The sequence below is a fragment of the Phasianus colchicus genome, chromosome 3 (genome assembly GCF_987193195.1).
Source record: "Phasianus colchicus chromosome 3, bPhaCol1.hap1.1, whole genome shotgun sequence".
NCBI classification, from domain to species: domain Eukaryota; kingdom Metazoa; phylum Chordata; class Aves; order Galliformes; family Phasianidae; genus Phasianus; species Phasianus colchicus.
In genome coordinates, this window is record NC_143438.1 from 15,042,132 (window position 1) to 15,058,936 (window position 16,805).

Genomic DNA, 16,805 nt, shown 5'->3' on the forward strand with positions numbered 1-16,805 from the left:
TTAGGTCCCAGTTAATTTCTCATTACCAAGTAATAGTGGCAAAGTAAGGAAAAAAAATAACAGAGCAACATAAAAGGAAGGAGACATGAAAGGGAAGAATCATTGCCCGTCTCAGAGGCATGGACCGTATGAGCCATGGCAAGGGCTGCTATTTAGCTTTGCTTCATGCTGCAGTTCCATGTTATCACACACTTTCATACTGGACATCAGAAAAAATTTCTTTACTGTGAGAGTGGTCAAACACTGGAACAGCTTCCTACAGAGGTGATTGATGTCCCACATCTGTCAGTGTTCAAGGGGCATTTGGATAATACCCTCATTAATATGTTTTAAGTTTTGTTTAGCTTTGAAGCTGGCAGGCAGTTGGACTAAGTGATCTCTGAACATTCCTCCCAACTGTTCTATTCTTTAGATGTCATCTCATCTTCCCAGTAGAGCTCTCGGTTCCTGGACTGCCTGTGCCAAGTGCTCATGAAGATGAAGCACCTGTAATGTAAATGCAATGTCTTCTCCTGGGCTGAGCTGACTCTGACTGCTTCTTTGCTGATGGAGGGTGGTGTTCTGCTCTGACTTAATGGAAACCACTGCTGCAGAGTCAAGTTCCTTTCACAGGTTTTTCTGAGGAGAGGGCATGCATAGAGAAATGAAGGACTGACAGGTTACCAGGAGCCAACTTCTCTTGTCCCACAACAGAGCAAGAGGTACAATCCTAGCTATTCTGGTTTTACCCTCTCAAACATATTTTTCTCTTCTCAGGGAGGAAGAACTCTGTAGATGTGGCTGCATCTCATGAGCGTACACTGCTGAATCATGTCTAGGATGTGCCAAGTATCTGCAGGAAACATAACAGGAAGAGGGAAACAGAAAAATTCACAAAATAAGCATCTGACTCAGAGCATTCAGAGGGGCACTTCTGCCTCTCATTGAATAATTTGTATCTGTTCTGATAATGTTTTCTTCAGGAAGCCTTGATGCTCCTAGAACAGATGATGGAGCTGCACTGATAATTACAGCATATATTTCCTCTAACCCCTAGCTCTTCATCACAGTTTTCAGAAGAACTGTGTGGTGAGCCTGGGGCTCTCATGTTTTCCCTGGGTTTGAAATGTGTATGGGGCCGATGAGGCTCTTCTTGAACTCCATGGTCGTTTTCACTCTGCACCTCTGGATGGATGGCTTGCACAAAACAAGTCAAAAAGGCAGCAAGGAGGAGTTGTCCAGGCTGGAGGCATGGGGTATACACCAGAAACCTCTGGGTGTGTCTTCCAGAATCGTTCCCATTCATCATCATTCATGAACAAGGAAATGAGCACCACACACTACCAATGCACATCTTCTTGTCTTCCACCTCTGGAGGCTGTTATGCTTCAGGAGCAGAACTTGCTGTTTTTATAACATTCCTTCTGCTGAGTGTCTTGAGGTTGGTTGTGTTCTGAGTGCTGTGTTAATTTTAGGCAAACAGGTGCTGTGCACAGCACTGCTCAGGGCACAACAGTGTATTTTCCACAGACGACCAGCAACTGATTACATTGAGTGTAATGGAGCTAAGCTCTGATGTAGATGTCACACAGTGATTGCTTAATTTAGACAACAGGAGTTGGGGGACATGGTACTAAGAGAAGACTAGGGAATTAAGGCAAGATACATGCTATCAGAAAGCTATAGAGCAGAACAGTTCTCTGTCATTATTGCCAGGGTACTCACCCATGTGTGAATACTTGTTTTCTTGTAAACATTAAAACAAGAATAGTCCTAGCAGCAGAGATTGAAAGCCAGAACTCACCTACTAGGTGTCCTAGTTGTTTAACTGCTGAGTTATCATCAGCCTTTGAATTTCCAATTTTTTTTTTCATTAATTTGCAATCATCCCAATTAAGGTAGAGCTTCAGAAGCACGGGGTATATTTGTGGTTTTTTTTTTTTTTTTTTCCATTGATCTTATGCTAAAATCTAGAGTCTGACAGTACTGGAAAATGCAAGCTCATGTTGCAATGAGAATATGGGATTCACTGAAGATAGGCCCTTCACCCCTTGAGCCGCATGATTTCTCCACTACAGTAGTTATGTACCACTTCCACTTAAAAACACGAAGTCTGCTCTGATGGCATTTTCATGGAGCAGTATTTGAAGAGCTTGTGCTTGGTGTGTTTTAAATACATTCACTGGATGTTCTGCAGAGGCCTGTGCTTCAATCTACTTTATTCTTATATTTTAGCATGGGAAAAGCACCTCACTGCTCACATCAACACAGTTCAGAGCAAACAAAGCAAAATGCCATCTGCAAGGGAATTTGCAAAAGAAGAAAATAAAATACCTGCAAAATTTGGAAACTTGCACACGCATGGTAAATGAGAAATTTTATTTCAGATGGCTTTTTGGAGGTATATGCTTCACACCAGCTTACATCCTATTTAGGATTACTACGCCCCTACTTTGAGTGTTGCTTCTCCTTTCTGAATTTATCTGTAGTTCTGTATATTAAACATGTTTTTCACAAGTTCTTCAATATGTATACGTGGAAAAATACAGTTAAAATATCTGATTTCTAAATCTGTTTTTCAGAAACCCTATGAATACAGTGATATAATGCCTGTTAGAAGTGATTATAATGCTATTAGAAAATAAGTGTACTTTATTAAGAGAAAGGATTTAGGGGTACTGTAATATGGCATCCAGACATGAGTCAGTATTATGCTCTAGCAGACCAGAAATCCATATCCTGGGCTGTATCAAAAGAAGCACGACCAGCATGTCAAGGCAGGTGATCCTGCTCCTTGCTCTATGCTGGTGAGGCCTCACCTGCAGTACTGCATCTAGATGGGGAGTCCTCAATACTGAGGAGATGTGGACCTGTTGGAGCGAGTTCAGCAGAGAGCCACAAAAATGATCCAAAGGATGAAATGCGGTATGGGAACTGTTGAATCACAGCTTGAACCATTGATTGACCACCTGAAGCAAGCAATGAGTCAGCTGCGGGAGCACAGGTGAAGGCAATTCAGCTGTGTGACCAGAAGGGGTTGAGCCTGGCTGCACCTCTCCTAGACCCCATTTAAGGGCTGACTGCCACCAGGGAAGGATTCTTTCTGGAAATTCCTCGCTTTGGAGTTTTTCTGCGAGCCTAGGACACAAGTGAGTATTTTTATTTATTTTCAGTTATCCCTTTCCATGATAATCCTTCAAGTTATACGACCTGCAAAATACCAACCTGGCTGTGCTACTCTGCTAATTGTATATTTGTTGATTGTACAAATTCTTATCCTATGAGGATGGGTTGAGAGCTGGTGCTGCTCAGTCTAGACAAGAGAAGACTCCAAGGTGACCAGAGAAGGGCCTGTCAGTATCTAAAGGGAGCTCTAAGAAAAAAGGAGATGGATTCTTTAGTAAGGTCTGTTGTAATAGGACAAGAGGAAATAATTTCAAACTAAAAGAATGGATATTTGGCTTGGATATAAAGAAAAATTCTTTTACAATTAGGATTGTGAGGCACTGGAACATACTGCTCTGAGATGTGGTAGAAGCACTTTCCCCAGAGACACTGAGGAGGCTGAATGGGGCTCTGAATAACTTCATCTAACTGTAGATTCCTGTTCAGTGGAGGGGAGTTGAACTAAATGACCTTGAAAGTTCCCTTCTATTAAGTCAGTACACATGCCTAATAGCGTGGCAGGTGTGTGATTGCTGCACTATCAACAGCTGATTACCCAAGGGTGGTGTGAGTGCCATTGGCCCTGAGCAACTATAGGTGCATGAGAGCAGAATGAAGAGGATAAAACCTGAAGAGTTCAGTGGTAGAACACAGACAATCCCTCATTGAACTGCAGCTATGCAGAACAATGAGATGGTCTCTAACTGACCTGCAGACCAATGGGGTAGATCCATGGTGGCGACTATTCCTTCTCTATAGCTAGTTTGCTAGAATTCCTCCCTTTATTGTTGCTAACCTTGCCATTTTTCCTATATTCCTTAACTGCTTAGAATTTGTAATAAACTAGCTGGACAACATTTGACCTCATTTGTGTCTTAATTGTGCCCTAGATATATCACGAACCATCTCCTCCAGCAACTGGAGCAAGACATTGTGTTATTTGACACTTCATCACAGGGATCTCTATTCCTGTCATTGCAGAAGTGGGATTGATGTTTGAAGTTGTGGTGCTCAGAACTTTCCCAGGGTATGTAAACACCAAGTAATGACATCTGGAGGTGATAAAAATGTAGCTTCACAGGCAGTCTGTGCTGTCAGCCTCCAGAATGGAAACGTGGACACAATTGGAAAAGTACTGCTTATGTTGTATTGCACCTTCAGATCAGACTATAAGGGTGAGTTGTTGAAAATTATTGTCCTACTCCTGCTAGTTCTTGCTTGAACATCATGCCTAGGCTTTCTTATCCAGAGAGCCCCAGGTAACTTTTGGTACATAAACTGTGCTAATTATGAGTTACTTTATGGAGCTTTACACTCAATTATATGACTAATGGCTAATGTATACTTGCCTTTTTATTAGGTCACAAAGCACAAGTTGCGAACATTAGTTAGACCTCACGTAGAACTCAGTGAGGAAGGTGTTACTTCTGTCAAACCAGCAGATTAACAGTTATGTCTATCAGTCAGCTGCTAATTCTGTTTTTCTCTGATTGTCTCACAGACTAAAATATTCTCCATGTGATGTTTGACTGTGATTTCTATTGCTTACGTTGCCCTTTTCAAAACTTTTTTTCATTCCTCAGGGCAGGAGAGACATGTATACCTATGTAAATACATCTCAGATTGTTAAGCTTCACCAGAAAGCAGAACTCAAGGAAGAAAACCAATTACTTCACTATGTAAGTAATCTTCTTTAGAAATGTGTTTTCACATCCCATTCCTACAGACACTGCACATACAAAATTCTTTTTGGTGTCATTCAAAATCATGGGAACTTAGAAAAGATTGTCCAGAAAGGTTGTGAAATCTGTGTCTGGAGATTCTCAAAAGCCCTCTGGACATGATTCTGGGCAACGTGCTGTAGGTAGCCCTGCCTGAGCAGGGAGAGTTAGACAAAATGTCCTCCAGATGTCCCTTGCAGCATCAACAACACTGTGATTCTTTAAGGGTGGATTTATTTTCAAAAAAGAATGCCAAAAAGCCTTGTAAAAAGAGGGTCAAAATCTTCCCTTCCCATATACTCAATTTCTGTTGTAATCAACTCTCCTACTAGATGTGTTCATGAGGCATAATCTTAAGTGTTTCTACTGTTGCTACCATAAAAAAAAAAAAACCAGTACTCTGAGTAAAACTTGTGGAAAAAATCAAGGGTTTGTGAAAGGGGTACATGTCATATTCCATCTATCTTCCAGTTGATGAGATGGTACTTCAGATACCATCTTCAGGCTTATGTCTAAATAAATAAAAGAAACCAAAGCTGCTTCTAGCATAAATACTTTATATAGCACAAGGATAGATCCAGCATACATCAGGTAGGGGAAAAAGTGGTACAGTTGTCAGTGAATACGTAAATTTGCTGTAAGTAATTATTTCCTGCTTGCTTGTGACTGCTGCTACAGAAAAGAGAATTATTAAAGTGAGATCTCCTCTATGCAAAGGATTTGCCACAAATAGAGTATGTATAAGTATAAAGCATCTCCAAAGCCCCTTTCTGCTAATCAAGACCCACCTGGCAGGAAGTCAAAAACTCCAGAGAAAATAAAAATACTCCAGTTTTACTGACAGTTACTGGAAATTGTTACAAACAGTTCTCTTCAGGTAGCAGCACACACATTCCACCTTTGCCAGGCAAATAGTGTACTACATTACATTGTTATGCTGGAGAACTGTAGGCTGTACAGGAGTGTATGTATGCCTTGAGGGAACAAAATGTTCTTGATACCCTGTCAGGTTAAAGGAAAATTTACTCCTGTTTTGGATTCAGATCAATATTTGCCTTTCAAGGATCATAACAGGAGAGCATTCAATTGATGGTTCTAAGCTAAATTGGTTGCAATGATTACTTTGGTCTACAATCATTCATAGGATTAAGAAGGTGTAGGGAGAAAAACAGTATTTCTGATTCTCATCCAGGTTTTTCTCACAATGCTAGAAAATGGCCCTGATTTTTAAGGTGAGCAGAATTTACCAAAGAAAAGAATGGCACTGGTGGGATTGTGCCTAATAAAGAATAAGAAAGGATGGTCAGCAATAAACACCTCTATGAGGGGAAGGGATCTCCTCACAATAGTAGCTCCTGTAGCAGCTGCTGCTGTAGTGCCCTCCTCATTGACTTCCACGTAAGCCTTATGGACGATGTTTGATAACACCAGGGATTTCTCAGATGACAATGCAGAAAGATCAGCTTTGGATTCAGTGAAGATGTCAGTCATTCCCATTGCTTTTAATACCTCATTGAGGTTAAAGGTGTCTTCGAGCTTGAATCGGGGCAGGTACACCTCTACCATTGTCTCAAACATGTGTTCGGAAGAGAACCACAGCATTAAATTTTCATAGGTCATTGTGCTTTCAGTCTAGAAGGTAGGCAAATCAACAAGTTTAGATTTTTGCCCAGCTTCAATTCAGACAACCAGCTTTCAGTCTGGCTTAGCTGCAGTCCTCAGCCTTACCTGTTCCAGCCCGCTGGTAGATCCATCTGCCGGGTCTCCTGGCAGCAGGATGATCATGCTCAGTGACTTCTGAGCATAAGGGAGTTCAAGTACCTGAGTTCCCAGCTCCTCGATATAGCCTAATTTAAACGTGCCTTTCTGATACATCATCTGCACTGGCTTTCTCTCATTCTATTTAAAAGAAATTGGAATGATCACACAAGCAATACAGTCCTTAGTGTTTAAATGGCAGGAGCAGTATCAGCAGTAATTGTTATAAAGCTAAACATTTTTCTTTATTTTGTTGCTCATACAGTGAGACACACAAAGCATCTGTTTTTCCATTCATGTATAAAGGGGGTAATTCTCTGGGGGAGAAAATAAAACAAAGAATTTCCCTGCAACTGATCAGATAGTAAAGTGGCTTAATACTGTTACTCTGCAGCCAAACAAGCTGGTACTGATGGGATTTGCAAGTCCTGGTTTGGAATGGGATAAAGTACTAGTAGCATTGCAGTGCAGGAATCAGGTTGTCATTTATCAGGTAGATGTTTTAGGCAGAAGTAATTGACAGATTAAGAGCAAAATGATAACCACTCTATCTCAGACATGTTCTTCTAGGGCTTGTAATCCTCACTTTGTTTTGTGATGAGTTTGTTCAAATCCTGTGTAGAGGATTGAGATTCATTTCACCATTAGCTGACTTCTTACTTTCTAAGTCAGCAGAAGAATTTTAGTAGAGAAATTGCAAGTTTAGTAGAGTATTAATAAGTGTGTGAAGACAAGTATATGCAGGTTCTTCCTATCTCATAGTTTCTGTCACTGCAGCAGTACTCCAAATGTTCCTGCCTATAGTCCATTTTCAGTGTTTATATTCAAAGACATTTCAAGTAAAAAAACTTAGGAACCAAAATTACACTTTCTTACCTGTGTCTTAAAAAATTGCAGTGCAACACTAACTACAACATATGTATTTCTGACCTTTTGTTTTTATAGATAAGAAACACTTAGAAGAGAGATTTTCCCATACAAAGCTCGTCAACTTCAGATCAGAGTTAGACCTGTGTTCTTTGTGGGTTCATTTTCTTTTTTGGTGGTTTCATTATTTAATGTAACATAGGCAAAGCATATAGAATGAAGACAAAACTGAATAAAATGAAATAAAATGGTTTTGATCATCTTTTTTGAAGATGTTTGTTAGACTTAATCTGTACAGAGCTTGGATTAATGTGGTTATTAAAGAACTTTTTGCAGCTATGTTGACTGTACCTTGGCTAAGCAATGAAAGCTTCAGTTTTATAAATATGGTGGAAAAAAAGGAATCAAAATTAAAACATATTTAAAAAAACTTTTAGATATTGCAAATACTAAAAATAAATCAAAATACTCTGAGGATTTTTCCTGTTTCAAATTCCATCTTCATATATATGGCTTGTTAATATCTGGCCTCATTTTTTGTTGGTTTGGTTTAACCTATTTGTTGCATAGCTCATGCTCAAATGTGTGGAATGCATAAAATCTAGGGTGGCCCCACAGAGTCTGTGTGAAATGAGATCTTTGCAATCTTTGGCTTCTATCCATGACAACTGCCCGTAATGATTATTAGGTTCAAAATTGCTGATCAGGACTAACACTTTGGGTTTTGCCAGCTATTGAAACAAAATGCTGAGTTGTTGCAACTTCTGAGACTTGCACTTTTTTTTCCCAGTAAGGATTATGGTTTTTTTGAAAACTTTCTTGCTATCTCTACCCAACAGGAGGTAAAGGTTTAGTTCCTAGCACACCCATGCCTTTCTCACAGCACAGCTGAAAGCCCCCAGCTTTGTATTTCCGTATTATGTTTATTCCAGTTTATTCTAGGGTAAATCATGCTAAGACTTATAGAATGCATATGTACCTGATTCAGTTTAAAATCTCTTTGTACTGTATTTTTCTCCTCAAACTTGTGTTCCCAGGATGCTTTGAAGTAGATCACATTCACCAGCACCAGAACGGCGTGTGAGTCAATCACTCCTGGAGGAAAAAGTTCCTTGATTTTACCTGGAGGAAATTTTGGACAACAGAGGTATGTATTAGTTGTTATTAAGACTCTGGATTGAGACTCAATTACTTGACTGTGAACTTAGCTTTAGAGTACATTAGAAATCCAGCTCTTTGTTGCAAGCAAAGAAATGGCAAACTTCTCAGCACTGTTACCCAGTACTGGCCTGTTTGGGAGAGGAAGGGGCACAGGGTCATCAAATTAGCCAACAGTGGCAAAATGAATGTGCCATGTGGCACCTGTCCACAGTGAAAGGGGCAGCACCATTAATCTTCTGTTTCAGTTCTCATGAGGACATCTGTCCCTTTTTTTTTTTTCCTGTACAGAGGTTGAGGTAGGATTTCCCAAGGGCGCAGGCTTTGAACAGGCACACAGAGCAATGGAGGTCCAGGGTTTGCAGCTCTTTCCCACATTAGTCACAGACTGCTCTGTCAGCCCAAGGACAGGTTTGGTCAGGATATGACCACTAAGAAATCAGAAGCCTTCAAATCTATTCATCCATCCCTCACTAAGTTCTGGCTTAAATTCACATGGAAGATTTAGGAGATTTTCACCCTGCTGATGTTGCAGCTCTGACAAAATTAAAGTGGCATATTCCATGTTCAGCTTAATCAGAAAAAAGCCAGTGACCTCTATGTGCCTGTAAAGGGCAAAAGCTGGTTGGTTGTTATACTTGTAATAGTGAATTTCTCTGGTGGGCACATCACACATCTTTGTTAGCATTGCTCTGTGTAGGACCAGGTCTGAGGTGTCTGCTCTCCCTGCTATGCTGTTCCCAGTCCCACTGTGAAGCTCATAACTTCCATCCCCCACTTTCCTGTACCTGCAGCATTGGCTATTTGCAAAAGCAATTAATCTATTTAACCCTTAAAGGTACTGTTCTAGCTATCTTGCTAGGCGTGTGGGTAGGAGTATGGCAGTATGTGACAACAAAATAGTTTAGCTGATAGATGACTCTAAAGAATGAATGGGAAGAACAAATTATCTTTGAAAGGCATAAGAAACCTAGAAACATGAACAAGACATCATATGCTGAGTTCTTTTTGGAGGAGCACTGGAAGAGGGAAAAGATAGCACAGCTACAGTTCTGCTTTGTTTTACCTTGTGTCTCACTTTCAACCCAATCATTTATTTTTAGCCTGCTTGCTTCAAGAGCCCTTTGAAAGTCCACTGTTTCAAGGGCTGCTCCGTATAGTTCCTTACTACACATTAGATATTTCTGTAAAGCAGAATAAAGATTGTGGATTAGCCAAGCCTGTTCAGAGCTTATTCTCTTTACAGTGAAGTCAACAATTCAGAAACGTTTCAGAAATTGAGGCTTTTCTTGACTGAATAAGACAAAAGAGGAAAAGAAAACCAGCAATGCAAAGCTGCAAATCGAAAGATATCCCAGAAGCAGCTTGCAGACAGCTTGAATAGATCATTTTTTGCTGTAATCACACTTCTGGCTGAGTGTTGACATGTCAAAAGTGAAAGGTCTTCTATTTTGTTTTTTGCTCTTCAGGGTATTGTCTTGATATTTTTTTTGTGTGTGGTTTTTTTTTTTTTAAACAGAAGCAATTAAAGCTGATACTCCTGTCTCTTTCCCAACAACCCTAAGAAATATGGCTCCAAGAAGCACCTCCAATACTCAAAAATACACAGGAAGGGACAACAGTGGTGCATATACTTACCAGGAAGCTGGGGTCAGTGCCACAGACAGTACAGTTATCTTACCTGATTTGGTTCAAATCCTTGTTGGATAAAGAGGTTGTTAGCCAGGCTTAAAGTGTAGTCTTTGCCAAGGTTTTGTAGTTGTAAAAGCAGTGCATGGAATGCTTCATGGTTAAGATTCCCATCTGTGTTACACTAGGAATATTTCAAACACACCAGTTATGAAGATTCCTCAGTACAGCTTTGTTAATTTGCATCCTCATTAGATTGCAATGTAGGGCTAGCTCCCATTGTAATTATATTTAAATTCAGTTAATCTAAGCTTTGTAGCCTGATCTTCCTTCTGGTGTGGGGGCTTTGGACTTGACTTTATGGAAGACTTGGCTGATAACAAGATAACGCCTTCTATGATGGACCAGGCAGACGTTGTGCATGGGATCTTGACTCCCTCCAGTGGCGGAATGTGATGCTTTACAACTAGTAGGCTACAGTGGAGTGAAAGAAAGGCTCTTGTATTACAGAAGACATACCAGAGAGGAGGAAGACTCTCTTTCCTGGCTTAGTTCAGACTTGTTTTCTGGGACTGCACCTTCAAGTTCAGGTTCAAGGCTTGTAGTTCCTGCAGCATTGCTGACGTGGAGAACCTGCAGTTGAAGAGGTCAAACCATGGCAGTTTTAACTGGGATACAGGTGTTCTCCTTGTTTGAAAGATTTACTGGGCTGGATTTACTGGATAAATGATGTAGATTTATTAAAGATATCATAGAAAGGTTTGGGTTGGAAGGGACCTCAAAGCCTACCCTGCCCCAACCCTGTGCTGTGGGCAGGGCTGCCACCACCAGCTCAGACTGCTCAGGGCCCCATCCAACATGGCCTGGAACATCTAGAAATGGGGCACCACAGCTTCTCTAGGAAGCCTCAGCTGGTTCCTCACCACCCTCTGTGTGAAGAATATATGCCTAACATCTCACCTAAATTTCCTCTCTTTTAGTTTGAAGCCATTCCCCCTTGTTCCATCACTATCAGACTGTGTAAAAAGTTGGTTAAAAGGTCCTCCTCCTGCCTATAAGCTCTCTGTGTATTTTCCCTTCGTACTTTATCAGCTGCAGTCAGACTGGAAGGTCAGAATTGAATTTGTCCAATATCCATATTCAAATTCACATTTCTATATTGTGAACCAAGAAAAACTTTCTTTTAGTCCCTCAAAATGCTACTTTCTAGTACCTCAATATTTTTTATTTGATTTGTATTTATTTCTATAGTTGCCTTAAGTTTCAAAATGAAAAGTTGCCTCGAGCAAAGAGGCAAAAATATTTTGCTTGCAAGCATCAAAACTAGCTTTATGCAATCATTCTTAGTATTTGTATCAGCTCAGGAAACGTATCAAAGTCGTAGTGCTCTTGATAGAAATTGAACCTTGTTTCCAATGTGCAAATATCTCACTGAAAAATTTTGAAATGCTTCTCCATGGTGATATTGTTGTAGTATACAAACACTTCAGCTCTTTTTTTGAGTACTTGGTCTCCATTGCTTTTGTAAACTAAGCAAGAGTGCCTCAGAACTGCTTAAGGATAATGCATTTCCCTTGGCAGCAGCTGACCTATGGTAGTATTATAACATGATGGATGAAGATCCACCAGGATACAGCCAGAGCTGGCTGCTGCCTTATGCTATGTGTACCTTAGGAGTATTGGTCACTTACTGCTCTCAGAAACAAATAAGAAAAGAAAGAAAGATTTCAGAACATACAGCTTGTGCTGCAGAGAGTAAAAGGCATAGCGACCAGAGGAACAGACTTCTGCACGCCCTCCCTGTACCCCCAGGCCCTGTGTGCTCTGTAGGTGAGACGTTTTGAATCATTTGAATGTCATGAGTGATAAGTGAGCAGGGATATCGCAGCACACCGAACGCTGCTCTCAAGGCAGCAGCTGAACTTGTGTTTATCCTTGCTCCCTAAGCACGCATGTTGTGCTGCTAAGCCCAGCGTTGCCACTGAGGGAACAGCAGGCTATGTGGAAGCATCTCAGAGCGTTTCAGCAGTACTTACATTTTCTATCTGAGTGGCAGTGTTGTTTCGTGCCCCTAGAAGGATTAGGCTGAGGGAGGTAGAGATGCTCATTGGAGAGAAGACGATGTTTTGGCATTCTGCGGTTTTGTTGACTTTATTGTAGAGATCAAGGCAAAACTCAGTAATCATTCTAGAAATGGAGCCCATTGTGAAGCCTGTAGCTTACTGGGGGCAAAAAGGGAAAGGAGAAAAATGAATCAGTTGATTGCACACTGTGAAATATCTGTCTGCCCTAAAATCATTCCACAGTTGGTCACTAAATAGTAGAAATGTGCTGAATTCTGAGTTTGAAATAGCCAGTTTTGCACACATCTGTCAATTCACACTCACGTGGATACAGCAGGATCTGGAAAAGGGCTCCAGTGCTCGTACCATACGGGAATTCCTTAGGAAGAATTGTTTTTCCATCTTATCACACAATGTATCTGATTTCTTCCAAAAGAGACTTTCCCATGGTCCAACTTACTTGTTCTTGTTGTAAGCAAAAGGTTGTGGTATTTAAATCAGTCAGCTGTGGATTTCCTTCTACAAACTAGTTTAATGTATGTCATCGTATCAACTCTTTCCTCTTGTAACAACGTGATTAGTGACAGATTGGGGTGACAGAAACCACGCAGGCATCTAACTGCACCTGGTAACCTGAGCTGCGGTGTGAAGGATTCAAACAGCAGGTTTAATTTATGAAAATTCTAGTAATTATTTTCATGTATGAAGAAGGAACGTAAACAGCTATGGTGATACTGCCTATGGAAACATGAACAGTTTGCAGTATACTTCATGTCTCCTCACTGATTTGATAGGAACTACTGATTCAGAATGTATAGATAATAGCAATTTCCCAACAGAGCAATAGCTCAGCAGCCCCAGAGAGTCTGTAAGCTTCTTGTTCAATGGCAGGACAAGATCTGTCTCAGTCTTTTCTCTTGTACTGGAAATACAGCAGTCAGATGCCTTTCCTGTGGATCATTAAATCCACTCCGGTAAGAAGAATTTGGGACAAAGTATCAGCTTGGTCTTTTCATGAAGAATGTCATCTGAAAATAAAAAAAGGGCTTTTAAGAAGCCCTTATCAGTTCTTTAGGGAAATAACTGTAAGTGTGGATAGCAGTGAAGTACTCAAGCTTTTCTCAAAATATTATACCATAAAAAACCCACATAAATTTTAGTGTCAAACAAAGGTTGTTCTCGACAGCACACCAGAAAAATGTAAGAAAAGCAAAGCATGTGCTCTTGGCTGTTTGCAGACATAAGTAACTATGGCCTGTGTTCCAGAAAGATATTTTATTTAGGAGAAAATACTGGAGAAGAAGCACTCAGGTCAGGGTGGCTCTAGCTTTCAGCCTGCATTGGGATGAGAACTATTTGGTGTTCTGTACTGACTGCAAGGATGCAGAGCACACACTGCATCTCATTCAGGTATGAGACAGGCAGGAACTGTGCATGAGAAGCAGGGGCTCAGGCACCAAAAGTTACCAGGGTGTAAGAAGTTGCTATGGCTCTGCTGAAGTGCAGCAAGTTGTCTGTGTAAGCAGCTTAGCTTGCAGCAGGTGCCAGACAATGGGAACTAACTCAGCCCGCAAGAAAAAAGGCTTAGCCTAAGATAGATTGACAGGAAAGTCAAGTTGCTGAATATATAAAGGTGCTGATATGCGGCAAGCACAGAAAAGGCATTTCTCTCCTTTTACCTAGCTTGAAATAAAAAGTTCATGTATGTTTCATTCTAAGACGCTTGTTTCACCCTGAAGTCCAGTAGTACTTCATATGAAGGGCTGACATAAATGGGCAGTCGTCCTCCCACAAGAAAGAGACATTGCAGTAATCATTTCTCTTTTCTTCCATCCTTGTTAGCTATTATTCACAACCTTCTGAAAACAAAACTCAGCACTTCTTTCATGTTAAAGTTTGCTTTGCTCCACCTTCATAGCTGGTGAAAGATCTAAAATGGATCTGGGAAGTTGTTTACTGTGAATGTAGGTCAGGATGCATGTTGTAGGTGTGTCCAGACCTCAGAAGGTATCGAGGAGGCAACAGGAGCTAATGAACTTCCTCATCAGAAGGGAGGCACCTCCACCCCAACCCACAGGGAAAGAACCAACCAGCAAGCACAAAGGGAGAGCATGAGAGCTGGAAACAGGTTTTAAATGCAAGTGTGTGGCATACAGAGGTGTCCCTGCCTTTAGAAAAAGCAGTAGACTGTCTTCAGAGTGATATCCAGGTACAACCACTACTACCAATTCCATGGCTTCATGTGAGCTATTTACAGGACTGCCCCAGAAACGCAGTGCAACAGTGGAGAGAGAAGGGATGTGGGCTGGAGAAGGAACTTTCTTAGTAGAGAACCAAAGGATTTAGTGAACTTTCTTAATGGGTATTTGGGGAGGGAGTACGTGTAGGTATGATTTCACATCATTAAGCCATACTTATGATCTCTGTAATCATTTGTCGGTGAGAGTTTAGGAGCCACTGTGAGGACAGGATAACTTGGAGAACACCTAGATGTTGGTCAACAAATGGAAATGGTACTTCTAAAAGATCCTGGAGTGGGAAGGAGAGAAAATACAAGATCAAAAGAAGTGTTCTAGGAAGATCACAGCTGTTCTGCCCCAGACAAACTGTTTGCACAGAACATTAGCAATTGTGCAGAGGCAGCAAGCAGGGCTGTGGTCTTATGGCTGATGAAGGGAGATGCTTTGCATGATGGTTAAGTAGCTGTTAGCACAGTCTGGGAGATGGAATTGCTGGTGTTGTTATACGTGAGCAGGGAGCTACCCAGGAAAAGAGCCTCCTTCTGTAGAAAGGACTCTGTACCAGAAGCCTTGTAAAGATAACAAATTGTTTCCATGGCTCTGTGAAGTGAAAAATGCTCCTTTTCTATAGCTATTCATGCTCTGTTCTCTCTGTAGAGCTTGTTTTAGGCTAAAGATGAAAAGAAGGCAAAATTTCTCAAAGAATGAAAAGCTGCACTTAAAGCTATCATAATTAATAGATGTGGTATGTTACATTATGCAGTCAGCGGTTGGAGGCAGTCAATAAGATGTGGATGATGGAAGAGTGGTAGCCTGGTTTGTAAGGCAATTCTATATGTAGAAAGGGAAAGCAAGAAGAAACCTGTTTTCCCTGATGCTACATGCTAATTCCAATTGCATACTTACTCTTCTTCTCATTAAAGTGCTTTAATGTACATTTATTTCTTGTAAGCAAAGAAAGAGAGAATTGACAGAAATGATACATGTCTATCCTAGAAAAGGAGAATGTGACAGATGTGTCCTCACATGAAAAATCTATAGTTGGTAGAAGTTACTTTCTTATTTTTCATGACCACTCATACAAAAACTTCTCAAAGTGTTTCTGTGGCATTTTGGAGTTAAAGGGACACAACGCATAAGAAAAATGAAATTTTCTTTAACACAGAAATTCTAATTCTCCCGATGCAACACAAAACATTTCTAAAGTAATGTGTTTTAAATGAAAACCCAATACATTCCAGCGCAAAATATCTTTACAAGCAACTTAGACCCTCATACTGCTCTTTTTATACAGAAAAGGGCTCTTCCTGACTGGTTCTATTGTTTTGCATCAGTACCTCCAGGATGTATCTTTTCTGCTTCTTTCTAGGCTGATTATTCCTACTTGAACAGACATGGATGTACATTGGCCATACAGTGGCAAGCTATTTGTTATGCCAATGTGTAGTTACATAAACTTCCCAGCAAATTTTTGAACACCACTGCCAAACCCAGGAGCAAATATGTTGATAGTGAAGCATCCTCATTACCAAATCAAAATCTGAAGAATACTCCACCCTTCCTATTATATACAGCAATTGTTAAGAACATAAACAATCCTGGCAGCAGAAACCAGGGTATGGAGGAAACACCCAAGCATGCAACCAAAAAGGTACATGCCCTCTCTTGTCTAGTGAACATTTCAAGGCTTTTCCTTGTGCCATGGAAACCTGAGTGAAGAAGTAAAATTAACCTGTTTCTATTAATTTATGGGTGAGTTTACCCAGATGATCTGCATCATCGCTTCTCATAAAGCCCATTTTTTTAGAGTTGGGCTGTTCTAAAACAGCCGTTTGGCCCTTCTGGAGATGGAGGCAGAAAAGCATCTGCATATAGTAAAAACTGCTCACTCTGTGGCAGTTATAGCTCTCCAAGCAGGCAGAGAGGACCTGCTCTCTGCTCTCCTCAGAGAGGAGGGAAATTTCAGTCAAAAGTCTGAGGAATTTAGGCAGGCATCTTTGGATTCATAGCTTTGGGCCTGTGTTCGTAAATTCCCAGCCTCACCCCAGAGAAGACCACCTCCCTTCCTGAAGACCACCCAAATTTTAGCAGTGTCTTTTGCTCTGTCCAGCCTGTGAAAGTACCTCCCCCTTTGCCCCATCTGTAAACATGAAGTTTACTTTACCAACTTTTAGACTGATTTGGATCTGCCAAAAAAAAAAAAAAGACAAGTTATTTTTGAAGAA

The 16,805-nt window shown here is 40.7% G+C and overlaps 1 protein-coding gene and 1 long non-coding RNA gene across 8 annotated transcripts in view; one reads left to right on the forward strand and one right to left on the reverse strand.

Annotated features, from left to right (window-relative positions):
- LOC116226395 (uncharacterized) overlaps positions 1 to 16,805 on the forward strand; it is a 22,375-nt gene continuing 5,570 nt past the window's right edge. Inside the window, exons 1-5 of one of the 6 annotated variants that reach the window (XR_016465026.1) lie at positions 1 to 3,128; positions 4,035 to 4,171; positions 4,728 to 4,823; positions 8,528 to 8,637; positions 15,950 to 16,803. This is a non-coding gene — a long non-coding RNA (uncharacterized LOC116226395). Of the gene's footprint in view, positions 3,129 to 4,034; positions 4,320 to 4,727; positions 4,824 to 8,527; positions 8,638 to 10,167; positions 10,324 to 10,685; positions 10,782 to 14,791; positions 14,878 to 15,949; positions 16,804 to 16,805 lie in introns of those variants that run through there. The other 5 variants (XR_016465028.1, XR_016465027.1, XR_004166309.2 and 2 more) reach the window with 5 other exon arrangements.
- The window catches only part of LOC116226393 (serpin B12-like), a 13,811-nt gene continuing 1,901 nt past the window's right edge, over positions 4,896 to 16,805 (reverse strand). The window contains exons 1-8 of one of the 2 annotated variants that reach the window (XM_090137027.1): positions 14,020 to 14,799; positions 12,314 to 13,368; positions 10,797 to 10,910; positions 10,330 to 10,461; positions 9,715 to 9,832; positions 8,470 to 8,612; positions 6,594 to 6,764; positions 4,896 to 6,497 (exon numbers count right to left, since the gene is read on the reverse strand). In XM_090137027.1, the coding sequence (XP_089993153.1) occupies positions 6,093 to 6,497; positions 6,594 to 6,764; positions 8,470 to 8,612; positions 9,715 to 9,832; positions 10,330 to 10,461; positions 10,797 to 10,910; positions 12,314 to 12,481 (1,251 nt within the window). In that variant the 5' untranslated portion in view covers positions 12,482 to 13,368; positions 14,020 to 14,799 and the 3' untranslated portion in view covers positions 4,896 to 6,092. Of the gene's footprint in view, positions 6,498 to 6,593; positions 6,765 to 8,469; positions 8,613 to 9,714; positions 9,833 to 10,329; positions 10,462 to 10,796; positions 10,911 to 12,313; positions 13,369 to 14,019; positions 14,800 to 16,805 lie in introns of those variants that run through there. The other variant, XM_031589268.2, reaches the window with a different exon arrangement.